This window comes from Garra rufa, chromosome 18 (assembly GCF_049309525.1).
Source record: "Garra rufa chromosome 18, GarRuf1.0, whole genome shotgun sequence".
Classification (NCBI taxonomy): domain Eukaryota; kingdom Metazoa; phylum Chordata; class Actinopteri; order Cypriniformes; family Cyprinidae; genus Garra; species Garra rufa.
In genome coordinates this window covers 8,954,563-8,970,946 of record NC_133378.1, presented here as the reverse complement: position 1 = coordinate 8,970,946, position 16,384 = coordinate 8,954,563, and the positions used below count along the sequence as shown (strand labels likewise).

Here is a 16,384-nt window from a genome sequence, read left to right as displayed (position 1 = left end):
TGGATGTCTTACTCATACCACACTGAATCTGTTGAGTGACTCACTCGTACCACACTGAATCAGTAACTCATTCATAACACACTGAATCAGTTGAGTGTCCTTCTCATACCAGACTGAATGAGTTGAGTGTCTCACACATACCGCACTGAATCAATTGAGTGACTCACTCATACCACACTGAATCTGTTAAGTGACTCACTCATACCACACTAAATCAATTGAGAGACTCAGTTATAATACACTGAATCAGTAAGTGACTTACTCATAAACACAGTGAATCAGTTCAGTGTCTCACTCATACCACAAATTCTAAGTCTTCTTAATTGTATCGTCATCTTTTTTTTTACAATTTTTTTTACTAATCACAAGCTCCTTTATCACCTTGTAATCATGATTAATCATGCCCCTTCTATTTCAGTCAATCAGCAGATCCTCATTCATGAATGAGGAATGAACAAGTTCACGAACAAGAACAACAAGGCTTTAAAAGCAAAAAAGCAGTTGCATGCTTCACAAGAGATGTCTGATAATGAGTCAGTGCATTGAAGTGATTCATTCACTTGAATGATTCGTTCTAAAACACTGATTCGTTCTTAAATACAGGGCCCTTTCACCAAAGCCTAGAAAATCCATGAGATCAGCTTGTGCTGCAACTATGGGATTGATCAGTCTGAGAGAATTATCGTCACTCTGCCTGAGGAACGAGATCCCATAAATAAGATTGATCGGTTAATTTCTCTCTCAGTTTATGAGAGGCTGTATTTCATACACATCTCGCATGACAGGGATTGCGGTTCTCAATTATACACAACTATATTTTCAAATACGGAATATTTGAGATCCAATTCCAGTGGATGATAAATCAAAAAGACAACACTGAATAAAACCTGGAACTAATTCTCTCTGTTACAATAAGAGGGTATATTCATGTTTCCAGTGCCATCTTATGGGTTCAGTCTGTCCAATCGAAGTGTCTGTCCACAGGGAGAGGCAGATAGCGCTGAAAGACGAATGACTGCTTCTGTACTCCACTGTCTCTGGGACAAACCACTCCACTCAAGCGTTCAGCCAGTTTTCGCAGTTCTGCTTGCATCTGGTTTGGCTGACAATGACTTAGGGACCTGCATGTGCACTTTTTTTTACTGTGGATTTGAGAACTGGCTCTTATGGAAGCTCATTTCTGCCACAGAATAAAAAATTAAACCAAACTTAAAAAAGGTAAATGTGACCATTTATGTCACAATTCAGATTTTTTTGGTGAGAAAAAAGACAGATTTGTGTGGAAAAAATTAACTTTTTTTTTTTTAAGAATCAGTTGAGTGACTCACTCATACCACGCAAAATCATTAGAGTGACTCATTCATAACACATTGAATAATTTGAGTGACTCACTCCTACCACACTGAATCAGTTAAGTGACTCACTTATGACACTGAATCTGTTGAGTGACTCACTCGTACCACACTGAATCAGTTGAGTGACTCACTCGTACCAAAATGAATCTGTTGAGTGACTCACTCATAACACAGTGAATCAGTTGAGTGACTCAATCGTACCACACTGAATCAATTGAGTGACTCTACCACACTGAATCAGTGAAGTGATTCATTCGTACCACAATGAATCAGGTGAGTGACTCACTTGTTCCACACTGAATCAATTGAGTGACTCACTTTCTACCACACTAAATCAATTGAGTGACTCACTCTACCACACTGAATCAGTTAAGTGATTCATTCGTACCACAGTGAATCAGTTGAGTGACTCACTTGTACCACACTCAATCTGTTAAGTGACTCACTCATACCACACTGAATCAATTGAGTGACTCACTCGTACCACACTGAATCAGGTAAGTGATTCATTCGTACCACAATGAATCAGTTGAGTGACTCACTTGTACCACACTCAATCTGTTAAGTGACTCAATCGTTCCACACTGAATCAATTGAGTGACTCAGTTATAATACACTGAATCAGTTCAGTGTCTCACTCATACTACACTAAATCAATTGAGTGACTCACTCGTACCACACTGAATCAATTGAGTGACTCACTCATAACACACTGACTTAGTGAGTGACTCACTTATAGTACACTGAATCAGTAAGTGACTCGCTAATAACACACTGAATCAGTGAGTGACTCACTCGTACCACACTGAATCTGTTGACTGTCTCACTCATAACACACTGAATCAGTGAGTGACTCACTAATAACACACTGAATCAGTTGAGTGACTCACTAATAATGCACTGAATCAGTGAGTGACTCACTCGTACCACATTGAATCTGTTGAGTGACTCACTCATAGCACATTGAATCAATTGAGTGACTCACTCATACCACACTGAATCAATTGAGTGACTCACTCATACCACACTGAATCTGTTGAGTGACTCACTCGTACCACACTGAATCAAGTGACTCTCTTATACCACACTGAATCAGTTGAGTGACTCACTCTTACCACACTGAATCTGTTGAGTGACTCACTCATAGCACACTGAATGAGTGAGTGACTCACTTATAGTACACTGAATCAGTAAGTGACTTGCTAATAACACACTGAATCAGTGAGTGACTCACTCGTACCACACTGAATCAGTGAGTGACTCACTCATAACACACTGAATCAGTGAGTGACTCACTAATAACACACTGAATCAGTTGAGTGACTCACTAATAACGCACTGAATCAGTGAGTGACTCACTCGTATCACACTGAATCAATTGAGTGACTCACTCATACCACACTGAATCAATTGAGTGACTCACTCTTACCACGCTGAATCTGTTGAGTGACTCACTCATAGCACACTGAATGACTAGTGACTCACTTATAATACACTGAATCAGTAAGTGACTCGCTCATAACACACTGAATCAGTGAGTGACTCGCTCATAACACTAAATCAATTGAGTGACTTATAACACACTGAATCAGTAAGTAACTCACTCATAACACACTGAATCAGTAATTAACTCACTTATAGCACACTGAATCAGTTGAGTGACTCACTCATAGCACACTGAATGAGTGAGTGACTCACTTATAATACACTGAATCAGTAAGTGACTCGCTCATAACACACTGAATCAGTGAGTGACTCGCTCATAACACACTGAATCAGTAAGTGACTAGCTCATAACACACTGAATCTGTTGAGTGACTCACTCATAACACTAAATCAATTGAGTGACTTATAACACACTGAATCAGTAAGTAAGTCACTCATTTTACACTGAATCAGTAAGTAACTCACTCATAACACACTGAATCAGTTGAGTGACTCACTCATAGCACACTGAATGAGTGAGTGACTCACTTATAATACACTGAATCAGTAAGTGACTCGCTCATAACACACTGAATCAGTGACTCGCTCATAACACAGTGGATCAGTGAGTGACTCGCTCATTACACACTGAATCTGTTGAGTGACTCACTCATAACACTTAATTAATTTGAGTGACTTACTTATAATACACTGAATCAGTAAGTAACTCACTCATAACACACTGAATTAGTAAGTAACTCACTCATAACACACTGAATTAGTAAGTAACTCACTCATAACACACTGAATCAGTGAGTGACTCACTCATAGCACTCCAAATCAGTTGAGTCACACATAACCCACAAAAGATAATCATGGTCATCTGCTAATCTTGATGTAGTCTGCGAAAAGGAACCTTATTGACTAAAGCATTTGAATAATAACTACTTTCCTACTATATAGTAAGTTCTTATTCAGATTTTTCTTCCTTAGTATGCAATTTTGTACATTACTTTTGTGTCACAGTTGAGAAACAGGACAGCAACAATATACTAGCGTGTTGACGAGTACTTGTGTATGGGAAGTAACTTTCTAGTGTGCATATGCCGAGCAATGTAAATAACATTTTGGTCCTGTAATATTACAGCGACTAAAGGACACATTATGTTGAGTAATTTGAACTAAATCACTGTTTTGCTAGTCAGAAAGGCTGCTTCACAGAGAGCGTGCTCTTGAAGGGTTGCCATGTCCACTTATTTTAAGCAATGATTAATAAGTGGCTTTGGGTTGTTGTTTGGCCTCAGCGTTGTTATTCTAAGACAAAGTCTTGTATAAGACCATGTTTAACACAAAGTATATATTTTGTTGTACGAGCCTGCCGTTACAGTGATGTAGTGTCAGGGAGACAAATGACATCTATCTCCACTCCTCCTCTCACAGCTGTATCCCTGTCAGTTTGATAGCTACTCTTTCATTTAGCCACTTTTTCCTCCCTGTCCAATTTTTCCAGTTTCCATCTACTCACTCTCTCTCTCTCTCTCTCTCTCTGTTTCTGACTCACTTTTACTGTTTCCCTCCAGTCTAAACAAACATGCAAAAAATTAGTCTTTCCCCCCTGTATCTTTTAATACGATCATTCTAGCATTTAAAAGTCATCGTCTGCTAATGGCCTACATTATTCCAACTCAACATATTTCTTTTCACATCTAATCTCCATCTCAAGTTGATGTCAGCTGTATTTACTTGTGTTGGTCGTCATCCTGGGTGGCAGTGGTGTGAATTACAGCGCCTTGTGACAGATGAAATACACACTGTATTTCACTATTGTGCTATTTTTATTTGTTATGCTAATTGAGCCGTTTAAATGCTTAAGTTACTCCAGCAATGTGGTTTCACATACCATGGATGACGTTGTTATAGTAAAGCCAATTTACAAGTTTGCACAATCTCTTTTGCATGTGTTTTCCCATTCGCCCTAAGATCGACTCACGATTGAGCTAGCGTTCTGGCCTCATTTTTGCCGCATATTTATAAATATCTCTGAGAGGATCCAGATGGCCATCAGGGTGGGCTTTGCAAGTTCACCCATTTCATGTGTCAGTACTGTAACAGTTGTGCCATACCCACTCTAAAAGCTCTTCCACAGAGGACCCTTGAAGTCAATGTCTTAAATATTCAAGCAGGATGTTGTGTTATGGCTGAGTGAATTGAAGTCAGCAGTGTAAGCAGCAAAGTCCTTTACCTCATGATGGATTGCTTCCATATACTGCATTATTCTAATGAAGAGTACTTGTGCATCTGTTAGTGTGTGTGTGTGTGTGTGTGTGTGTGTGTGTGTGTGTGTGTGTTTGTGCTTGTTTGTGTGTTACATATACACTGCAGTGTTAAATGGAGTGTAAAAGAGTTTGGAGACTCGTTCTAACCAAATCATTTGAGTTAGTGATTTGTTGACTAGAGACTCACACTGACTAAATCATTTAAATCTGTGAGTTGTTGACTGGAGACTCACTCTGACCAAATAATTTAAATTAGTGAGTTGTCGACTGGAGACTCGTTGTGACTTAATCATTTGAGTCAGTGATTTGTTGACTGGAGACTCGCTCTGACAGGATCATTTGATCCTTGACTGAATCAGCTGAGTCAGTGAGTAGATGACTAGAGACTCACACTGACCGAATAATTTAAATCTGTGAGTTGATGACTGGAGACTTACTCTGTTCAGATCAGTTGAATCAGTGAGTTGTTGACTGGAGACTCCCTCTGACCGGATCATTTGATCCTTGACTGGAGACTTGCTCTGACCAAATAATTTGAATCAGTGAGTTGTTTACTGGAGACTTGTTCTGACAGAATCATTTGAGTCAGTTGACTAGAGACTCACTAGAGACTAGACACTGACCAAATAATTTAAATCAGCGAGTTGTTGACTGGAGACTCACTCTGACCAAATAATTTGAATTGGCGAGATGTTGACTGGAGACTCGCTCTGACCGGATCATTTGATCCTTGATTAGAGACTCACTCTGACCAAATCATTTGAATCACTGAGTTGTTGACTGGAGACTCTTTCTGACCGAATCATTTGAGTCAGTGAGTTGTTGACTGAAGACTTGCTCTGACCAGATCATTTGATACTTGACAGGAGACTTGCTCTGACTAAATCATTTGAATCAGTGACTTTTTGACTAGACACTCACATGGACTGAATCTTTTAAATTGGTGAGTTGATGACTGGAGACTCACTCTAACCAGATCATTTGAATCAGTGAGTTGATGACTGGAGACTCACTCTCCAATTCGTGAATGAACAAACCGATATTGCGTCTCGGAGTGGGTAACAAATTCTCCAGTTTAAAAAAACAAGGAACAAGGAAATATTTTTTAAGAAATATAGTGGAGGAAAAAGTACAATATTATGCTTTGAAATGTCATCAAGTAAAGTTTCTCAAAAAAAAAAAAACTGATACTTAAAAAAGTATTTAAGTGTAGTAACAAAGTATGAATACTTTATTACTATCCACCACAGTTTACTCATGTCTGATTGTGTTTACTTTTGTCTCTGCAGTTCCAAAGAATGATCAACGAGTCATGGACAAAGCCAAAATGGCAGTGAAATCATCAGGCTTACAGCGCTCCAGTTCGGATGCCGGGAAAGATCGTGGTGAGCACCGAAAACCCCCCTCTGGACTCGTCCGTCCCTCTGCCGGCACGGTAAATTCCTTTGGTTACAAGAAAACCATTCCAACTACAGGCACTGCCACTGTGCTAACTACTAGTGGAAACACTGTCTCCGGAGACTCTGCAATTGTCAACAAAACTCCTAAAACCTCTGGTATCCCAGTGAAACCCTCTGCCGGTGTGGTAGGTGGTGGACGAAAGACCAGTCTTGATGTTTCGAACTGTGATCAAGGTTTCATGGCTCCAAATGCACGCAACAACATTCAGTATCGTAGTCTCCCGAGACCTGCTAAGTCCAGCACTTTGAGTCTGACGGGAGGAAGGCCGGGCGCTCGTCCCGTTAGCAGCAACATGGACGCTGGTCTGCAGGGCCTAAAAACAGTCCCCGCCCCATCCAGGCTGAAGGAACCAGGCAGTGTCAAGAGCTCCCATCGAGCCAGTACAGGAGGTTGTGCTCCAGTCAACCAGACAGACCGTGAGAAGGAGAAGGCTAAAGCCAAGGCAGTGGCGTCTGATTCTGAGTGTGGAGGAGGAGCCCCGCTAAAGAACGGCACGTTGACACCAACACAGAGCGCGCTGGAGCCTCCTTCCAAACTACTAGGGCTTCGGCAGCCATCCAGTCTGGGGAAATATTCTGAGCTGCCCTCTCCTAACTCTCAGAGGTGAGATAAAGCTCCTCCACATAGCTGTTTATTTAAACCTTACATATGATCTGATTGGCTGAGGTTTTTATATTTTACACAGTGTTGTTCTTTCAAAAAGGACAGAAAAATTACTTGAGGTTGACTAGAAATCTTGCAAAACAGTGAAACAAGATTAAAATTGTTCATTTTTGGTGTAATGTGTGAATGCGTAATGTGTAGGTTTTTGAAATGTCATAGATTACATACAAAGTCAATGCAAAGACGCCAATAGACACGGATTCGCACCGGGCGACGTGAATGACAGGCATTTGGCAAAGCAATTGCTGCACCAAAATAGAATTTAATGTGCACACACCAAAAGCAAATGTAATTATTCACACGAGTAAATTACATACAAAGTGAATGCAAAGACGGCAATAGAATTCGCACAAGGCAACGCGATTGCCGTGAATGTGCGATACAACACTCATTTGTGTCTTCCACGCAGGTTGAAAAATTTCAACACAAACAGAAAATGGTGCTATAATTTTATTTGCGTGAGTGACACGAAAAACATCCTAGTTTTCCATTTCCTAGTTATCCTAGTTGGGTTAATATTAATAACTGACATTTCTAGGTATGAGTGTTTTTTGTGCATCTGGTTTTGACTTCATCTCTGTATCGTGGCATTCACAGGCCTTCCAGTGCCAGATCTCTGCCCAAACCTGCTCATCTGGACAAGGTCAACTCCAACAGCCTTGACTGTGGGATAGTCAATGTGGAAGACCAGCTTCCTCCCAAAGTGCCGCCCTTCTCCAAATTACAAGATCTGTCAGGATTGAGCAGCACAACCTGTCTGACGCCAAGTCCGGCTCCTATCCTCAACGTCAACTCCTCTGAGTGTTTCTCCAGTGCCACCGTGGGCCGAGGGGGCAGCGCTGGCGGCTCTCCCTCACTCTACCCCCGCCTCTCTGGGTTGCACCGTAGCATGGAGTCCTTGTCTTTACAGATGAGCGTGTCTCCAGCAGTGGGCAGCATGACGGAGCCCAGACCCAGACATGAGGACAGAGGGACAGATGGTGGCTGGTCGACAGGAAGCAGGGTCTCACTCACGCTCACGACAGACAGGTGAGGCCGTCTCTCCAGTCATCACTGCAATTGATAACATGAGCTACGCTAGTCTACTCCTAAACGCTGTAAAATTTGCATACACACATTTCAGATTTGGAGAAAAATGGACCAAATATTTGAATGGCTCATGTTCCACTCGTTGTAATTAAAACAAACTAAATTATGTCTTTCATGAACTCGTCTACATCACAAAAAAAGAAGGAAAAAAAGGTCTGTAACTGTGGTCATTTCCTGTCTCCAGCCTAAAACAGCAGCCCTCCCATGTAAATGACCAAAACTAATATATTCTGTGGCGCGTTCAAAGCAGGAGCTCATCACTGGGTGTGCCAGTGGAAACCTCTAAAAGCAGCTCGCTCTTCCTGTTATACCGAGGTTATTTTCACCACAAGGTTCATGCAGTTCTCTGCCACACATGGCCGCACTATTTTTATGTGGCTTCCATTATTAAAACCACCACCAAATTTTGTTAACGCTTGCTTAGTCAGATTAAAACCGGACAATAGCTTACGGCCTTAACCTCGCTCATTATTTCTATTGGGCTGCGGTGTGGGCCGCCACAGAGCTGAAGGGCTATTGAGGGTCATGAGCCAGGAAATCTCTCATTTGTTTAATTCACATTGACTCTAATAACGTTTCAATTCAGCAGCTCATCTCACTCCATCACAGCTCTGATCTATTGCTCTCTTTATTAATTTCTTCATCGGGGAGTTATTAATAAAAAATAGACTATATCAGTTGCACAGAATTGCATCTAGTGGCCATAAGAGTTTGATGATTGTTATATGTTTGCTAGGCAGTTGTAGGACTTTCTAAGTAGGGCCTTCCCCTAATAGTCGACTAATCGTTAGTCGACAAGAAGAGGCTTGGTTGACCAAAATTGTATTAATCGCTTAGTCGCAGAAAAAAAAATCCACAGGAAGTGGCTAAGTCACGCAGTCTGTGATGGACAGATCGGTAACGACTGGCAGTGGCGGTTCTACATTGAATTGCTCCCTGGGCGAGCCTCTCTCATGGCGCTATCATTCGGGAGAGCACTTCATTTGGGAGAGGTGAACTGTAGGGTAGAGCGGGCCACAAACTAACGCGGGGTTAATTGTAACACACGTGGTTTATATATTTCCACACATGCTAGCATAACCAAATTTACGGTATTTACTAGTTGCCATAGCAACACTACGCAGAGAAAAAAGAGCGCCAAAATTCAAAAGCCTTTTGAAGATATCGCTGACTATTTATTTTACCATAGTAAAAGTACATTTCTGGCTGAAGTAAACTTTTCATTTCAGTTTTTAGAATTCATTTAAAATTAGACAAAACTGCTATTATTTTAATCTCCAATTTGTTATTTATCAGTTTAGATAGCTTATTAATGCTTGGCAAACCAGCAGAAGACACTAACCTGTTTTAAACTCCAGTCGCGCAGATGGGGAACGTTGTAACACTGTGTTACAATTATGCCCCGCTGTTATTAAACTATGCTATTCTATGACATTAGCGATGCAGTTTACACTATTTACTTCTAAGGATTTTGATAAGAAACCGCTAGAAACAGGTGAATAAAGGCTGACAATCAATGTTTAATGTTCAGAAGTTATTATTTTAAGAAATGTAAAGCATTTTGGCTGGTTTATGTGTGTCGTGTTCTGTGAGAGCTGTGTGTGGAGGGAGGGGAGTGTTCTTCTGAACGTCTAAATGTGTTTCATCTATTTGTCCACATTATTTTGAACTACTGTACAGCTGTGTGTTGTGATCAGCGCTGTTCCAAGCATTGTTGTGATATGTTCATTGTCAAACTCCAAAATTAGATTATTTTTATTTTTAAAAAAACATCATTACTTTATTTGAAAAAGTTAACACATGTATTTTATTGACAAAATATTTTAGTTTGTTGTCTATATATTTTTTTCATTCGATCATATAACATTTTAAGCTGTCATATGGTCGTGTTACAACATGCCCCTCAGATGTTACAATGTACCCCACCTACGGGGCATGTTGTCACGTTTCATTTCCTTTGTTTTGAGGTAAATAACGAAAAAAGCATACACTGTAAATATGAAACAAAGCGATATATTTGTACTAGACAAGTGTGAAAATAATGTGGATAAAAATTGTACTCTGAACCCCTCGTGGATTTACATAAACCGCGAAATTCTAAAGTGTTAGGTTGTGCCCCACGCTCCCCTACTCTGCGCCCCTGACACGCCCCCCCCTCCGCTCGCTCAGCTTCTGTGCGGCTCCTTCAGCAGCAGGGGCGGCACAGGTAGCATAGATAACAGAAAACCGCTTAGCGGCACAGATGATTTTTCTCCTCCAAGTTCGTGTGCTGCCCCCCACGTGTCACCTGCCCCGTTCACCCATGCCTAAAACCGCCACTGACAACTGGTATATGTGGTATCAGGCAGGACATCCAAATCCTTGCCTACCATTCATTGAGTAACATGGCCGCTCAATCTAATGTTAACCTAGAAAAATATGCGATATGCAAATGTCTATGCGGAGTATGGAAGTTGAACAATAGCACGCTCACTGCATGACAGATTTAGGCGCCGATGCGGTCAGTTGCTCTTAAAATACTCATCATTTAGGTCATACAGTAATACATCTTTCGAATCTGTAAAGACTCTACGTTTATTTGTGTGCTCTCAGAATAACAACGAAACGTTGCACTTTTGTAAAATTATGAAAGCAAACAGAATGTGCTTTCTGCCATCTTGGTCTCTGTGAACTTAAATGCGAAACTTTGAAACTCTTTGTATACTTGTCTTACAGACATGAAAAATGTCTACTTTTAAATAAACTCATTTAAATAGAAAACAAATATTCTCAGATTATATAATCTGTATGAAACATGTAGGCACATCCACTACTAAGGAGTCAGTGTTGCCGACTTTGTCTCTTAATCCGAAAACAAAGAAAGCACTAGTTTATCAATAAATTATTAAAACGTTAATGCAATCTCTGTTACGGTTTTACCGTGCTGGACGAAACGAGATGAACAATTAACAATATATACATTTAATAAAGTCTTCAGAGATACAAACAGGAACTGGCAAGAACACAGAATACTTCCACACACGAAATCACAGATAACATAAGCAAAGACCGACAGAGAACTCAAGAAACAAACAGACTTATAAAGACAGACTAATTATCAAACACAGGTGACGGTGATTACACAGATGATGGGGCTAAACCAAAATGACACAGATCAACAGGGGGAGACAATGGACGAAACCAAAGACATAAACAGACAGAACTGTGACATTACGCCCCCCTCCGAATAGGCGCGTCCTCGCGCCGTAGAAAAAGAAAAACAAAACAGAAAAGAGGGGCGAAAAAAAACAGAAAATGTCCATGGCGGCTTCGGCGGAGGACGCCACCCCAGGAGGGGGACCAAAACAAAAGTCCAGGTGACAGACAATACAGTCCAGAGGGGCGACGACGGAGGGAGGAGCCAGGGAGGACATGGGTGGGGCTTAAGGCAGGAGGAACAGACCCAGACCACAGCCATGATGACGGCCCACTGTGGAGCCGACGGAGGGAGGAACCATGGTGGACGAAGGCGTGCCGACTCCATGGGGCCGACCGACAGAGGCGGAGCAGATGGAGAAGGAGCCCGAGGCGAAGACGGAGAGCCGATGATCCGGGGTGACGCCGAGGATCCGGAGGGCCAAGGTGGAACAGGCTCTGGCGCCGGAGGCGGAGTCCCGGAGATCCGCGGCGGAGCCGGAGCGACAGAGGATGGAGGCTGTGCCCGCAGGAAGGAGGAGTCCCAAGGAGCCGGTGGGACGGCGCGACGAGGCACAGCCGGAGGAGCAGAGTCCTGAGGTGACGACTGACCAGGGCGGAGCCGAAAAGACGATGGAGCCCGGTGGAGCTGGTGGATCGACGGGTGACGGTGTAGAGGAGGGCGTCGAGAGCCGTGGTGGAACCGCGGGGTCGAAGGGCCGAGGCGGAGTCCTGGACTCGGAGGCTGGAGGCGGAGCTGAGGGATCCTCCAGCCGAGACGCCGATGGAAGCTGGCAGTCCCGCGGCGAGCCCACTGCACAGGTGGTGGGCTGAGGGTGAGCTGAGGGGCTGTCAGGGGACAGCGGCGGCCAGACGAACATGGCATCGGATGACAGAGGGTGTGTGGGTGGGAATTCCGGGCAGACAGGACAGACGGATATTTCCATATCAAAGTCAATTAAGTTACCAGAGTTATCTTCGATGAGATCCGAGAAAAAGTCTATTAAATCCCCAGAATTTAGTCCAAGCTCACCCTCAGCGGTGGTGCAGTGGGCAGGGCTCTCTATCGCCCTCTCTTGCTCCACGTGGCAATCCACCATCACAGATGTTGTAGTCGGCTCTCGCACCTGGTCAGATGGGTCAGGCTCTGGCTCTATCGCTCTCGGCTCTGTCTCTCCATCTGCGGTGGGCTCGGGCTGCAACTCCGCATGTCGGGGTGATGGTTGGCTGGGTTCTGGGTCTGGAGTGGGGCTGACGTCCTCCTTGACGATGTCAACAGTCCAGGATGATCGGCAGGACGCCAGCACCCACTCGATGAAATCCGGCAGGCTCTCTTGAGGACCCTCCCCGGATAGCAGCGCCTTGGTGGTGGAATTCAGTCCTAAGCGGTAGTGGATGCATAGGCTGCTATCCGGGAAGTGTGACTGGTTAGCCAGGAAGAGAAACTCACGTGTGTGGTCCTCAAGAGAGCGTTCCCCCTGCCTCAGGAGGATCAGGAGAACAGTAGGGTCCATAATAACAGAAAAAACAAACACTGAGTAAAAAACTGAAAAAATAAGCGCAGGGAAAACGTGCCGGGTAAACTGTATTGGTCGGTCTTTCTGTTACGGTTTTACCGTGCTGGACGAAACGAGACGAAACGAGATGAACAATTAACAATATATACATTTAATAAAGTCTTCAGAGATACAAACAGGAACTGGCAAGAACACAGAATACTTCCACACACGAAATCACAGATAACATAAGCAAAGACCGACAGAGAACTCAAGAAACAAACAGACTTATAAAGACAGACTAATTATCAAACACAGGTGATGGTGATTACACAGATGATGGGGCTAAACCAAAATGACACAGATCAACAGGGGGAGACAATGGGCGAAACCAAAGACATAAACAGACAGAACTGTGACAATCTCCTTGCTGTTTTTCCCTGAAAGATTCATACAACAGTGGCAAGCTTTTTTAGGCTATGTATGCAATTAAAGGCTCATTATTATGATTTATATGGTTTATTAAACATCAACTGATCCTTAAAATGAACGACTGCTAGTCGAACAGAAAAATCTGTCACAGTACACACACATATAGTATGTAAACATAAACTTTTATTTTGGATGCGATTAATCGTTTGACAGCCCTAGATGCTAAAGTCTTCTTAAAGGTGTTGTATGTCATTTTTTTTGACTGTACTAAAGCATATAATACATTTAGTTTGCAGATATTTAGCAAACATGTTAAGTTCACATACTGTGCATGTTTCTCCATAAAACAAAGCTACAGTGAGTTATTTTGCTTTGAAATGTGTGTTCCGTGTCAGAATGTCTGTTTTTGTTTTGTTCTGTGTGACTCTGCCCACTGACAGTTTATCCAAAAGTATTTTGACATGCCGGGTTGCCAGTTGATAGAAAACGCAGCTATGGAAGCCAGCAAACGAACTGAGACACATGAAGCGATCATCTCTTCCTCTTTACTAGTTGTAGCACAAAAAAAACACAAATGAACATCAGAAGGTATCTTTCTTCAACCACGGAAAGACGTTGATACACGGCATTTATCTCTTTCAAGTCCACCTACGTTAATCTACTCTCCTGTCTGGTTTGTTCGTGGACAAAAATTGCAGATTTAGCATTATGATTGGTCAGATTGCCTGTTAAACAAACTCTTTGCAAAGGGTCAATTGCGCTCGTTCCTGTTGCGTGTCTTCAATCTGGCAACCTGCATGAGTTTTGAAACAACTCTCTCCAATGTTATGAATTTCGACTGCAGTATCCATTTCCATTTTTCCTTAATACTGTATATACATGTATCTGTGTGTATTTATATATACATAATAAACATACACAGTAAACACACATACTGTATAGTATGCAAACATAAACTTATTTTGAATTGATTATTCGTGACTAATCGTTTTGCAGCTCTAGTCTGCAGGTTGAAGCGACCCCAATAATGTGATGTTTAGCCCTTGGAATGTGAATATTACAAGGGAAACCTTGCCAATAGACATGCATTTTACCTACCGGAATGCGATTCTTATCAGGAAACCCCCTTGAAAAACACGACTGGGCTAGTTTTGAGTAGCATTTGGGCGGGTTTTGTTGTGAAAACCCAGCAACCCTTCCCCTCAGTGATTATCAATCAAACTCATTCTAACCTCACACACTAAAGTTTAATATTTAGTGTAAAGGGCTTCTTGATCTTCCAGATAGCCACATTACAGCACATTTGCACTCGGTTCACATCCACCCGAAAATCAAAGCATAACAATTGCCTATTATGTTAACACTGTGATTATATCTGTGCTAATAATCCCTCTGACTGAACTACTAATTGCTCATTTTGCTTTACAAATTACTGTGTTCTATTTTTGGGAGTCTGATCTCTTCATTTCCATGCGTAAGTGTCCTGTCATTTGAATAATGCTCTATTTCTCACTTTCTCATTTCTTCATTTTTTTTTCTTTCAGCTCACAAAGGGACAGAAATACTCTTCCAAAGAAAGGCTTAAGGTACTTATCATTTCACTTCATGATGGTGCTTCTCTTGAAGAGGTAAATGGTTTGATCTGATGTAGTAAATCCATGAACTAACGTCACACCCTCTTTTCCCATCAGTCAGCACATCTCCTTGCAGGCTGAGGAGGACAGCAAAGAGAGACGTCACTCACACACCATACTGAGCCTGACTGAGACCAGCAGTCCACCACAGTTCCCTTCACCCATACTGACAGGAAAAACACCACTGACAAGCATCAGTAAGTGACTGAACATTTTAGGGTAGCAAATCTGATGACTGAGCATTTCTGGAACATTCTTAAGAAGGATAAAATATTACTAATTTCTGTGAGTTTAATCGCTGTAAAAATATGGTTTCTTTTCAAATTAATATTTGTGACCCCGGACCACAAAATCAGTCATAAGAGTTACTTTTTAAAAAATTGAGATTTATGCATCACACTTAATATATACATACAACTTTTTAACTTTCATTTCATTGAATCAGAATTAATGGGTATTAAATCATGAATCTGTTATATATATATATATATATATATATATATATATATATATATATATATATATATATATATATATATATAAAGGAATAAAATTTTAGAAATGAAAGTTACATATATAATTAACATGCACACACCGATGAAGTATTATTAATTTCTAGGTGTTTGATCGCTGTAAAAAATAGTTGTTGTATTTTTATTTCCTGCAGTTATTCACACTTTTTAACCCAAAATATTAAAATATATAATTAATTAATAAATTAATTCTTTATATATATGTTTATATGTATATCTTTATATATATATATATTAGTGGTGGGCCGTTATCGGCGTTAACGTGCTGCGTTAACGTGAGACTCTTATCGGGCGATAAAAAAAATATCGCCGTTAATCTATTCTCAAAGTTGGGTTGGGAGCTGGGTCTAAACTACGCAAGATATGATGACTTTGATATTTTAGCGCGGATGACGTATACCTAGTCGAATTGCACTGTAGGGGGCGAGAACGAGTCTTCAACTTCTGTGAAATTACCACATCAAATGAGACGCGCAAACATGAATGCAGTTATGAAGCCGCTTCAGGGCAGGTGCGTTGCTAGACCCTTTTTACTGGGGCACGTGAGTTATAATTTACTTTGATAATCCCGAAATAAAGACATTAAACTATATGCAACAACTAAATTGACGCTTCTAAAAGCAACGCAGTTTAACCCAAGACTATGCACGCAGATATCCATGCCGGTGCGCGTCTGTGCAGCACGCGCACGTCGTGCAGCCTTTTGCGCAGAAGTACTTGGTTACACAAGTTTGTATAGGTAATTATGTTGTAAATGCAATTGTCAAGCAGTTTGTGATGCATTTTGGAAACAGGAGATAAGCGCCTGATCTAATGCGCCACCTGGCCCGTTCTCGAATACTTACT

The 16,384-nt window shown here is 41.6% G+C and overlaps 1 protein-coding gene across 1 annotated transcript in view; it reads left to right on the top strand.

Moving 5' to 3' along the window:
* The window catches only part of nav1a (neuron navigator 1a), a 164,910-nt gene that overhangs the window by 127,064 nt on the left and 21,462 nt on the right, over window positions 1-16,384 (top strand). The window contains exons 8-11 of the mRNA XM_073822902.1: window positions 6,346-7,120; window positions 7,778-8,209; window positions 14,916-14,957; window positions 15,063-15,202. Of these exons, the coding sequence (XP_073679003.1) occupies window positions 6,346-7,120; window positions 7,778-8,209; window positions 14,916-14,957; window positions 15,063-15,202 (1,389 nt within the window). The remainder of the gene's footprint in view (window positions 1-6,345; window positions 7,121-7,777; window positions 8,210-14,915; window positions 14,958-15,062; window positions 15,203-16,384) is intronic.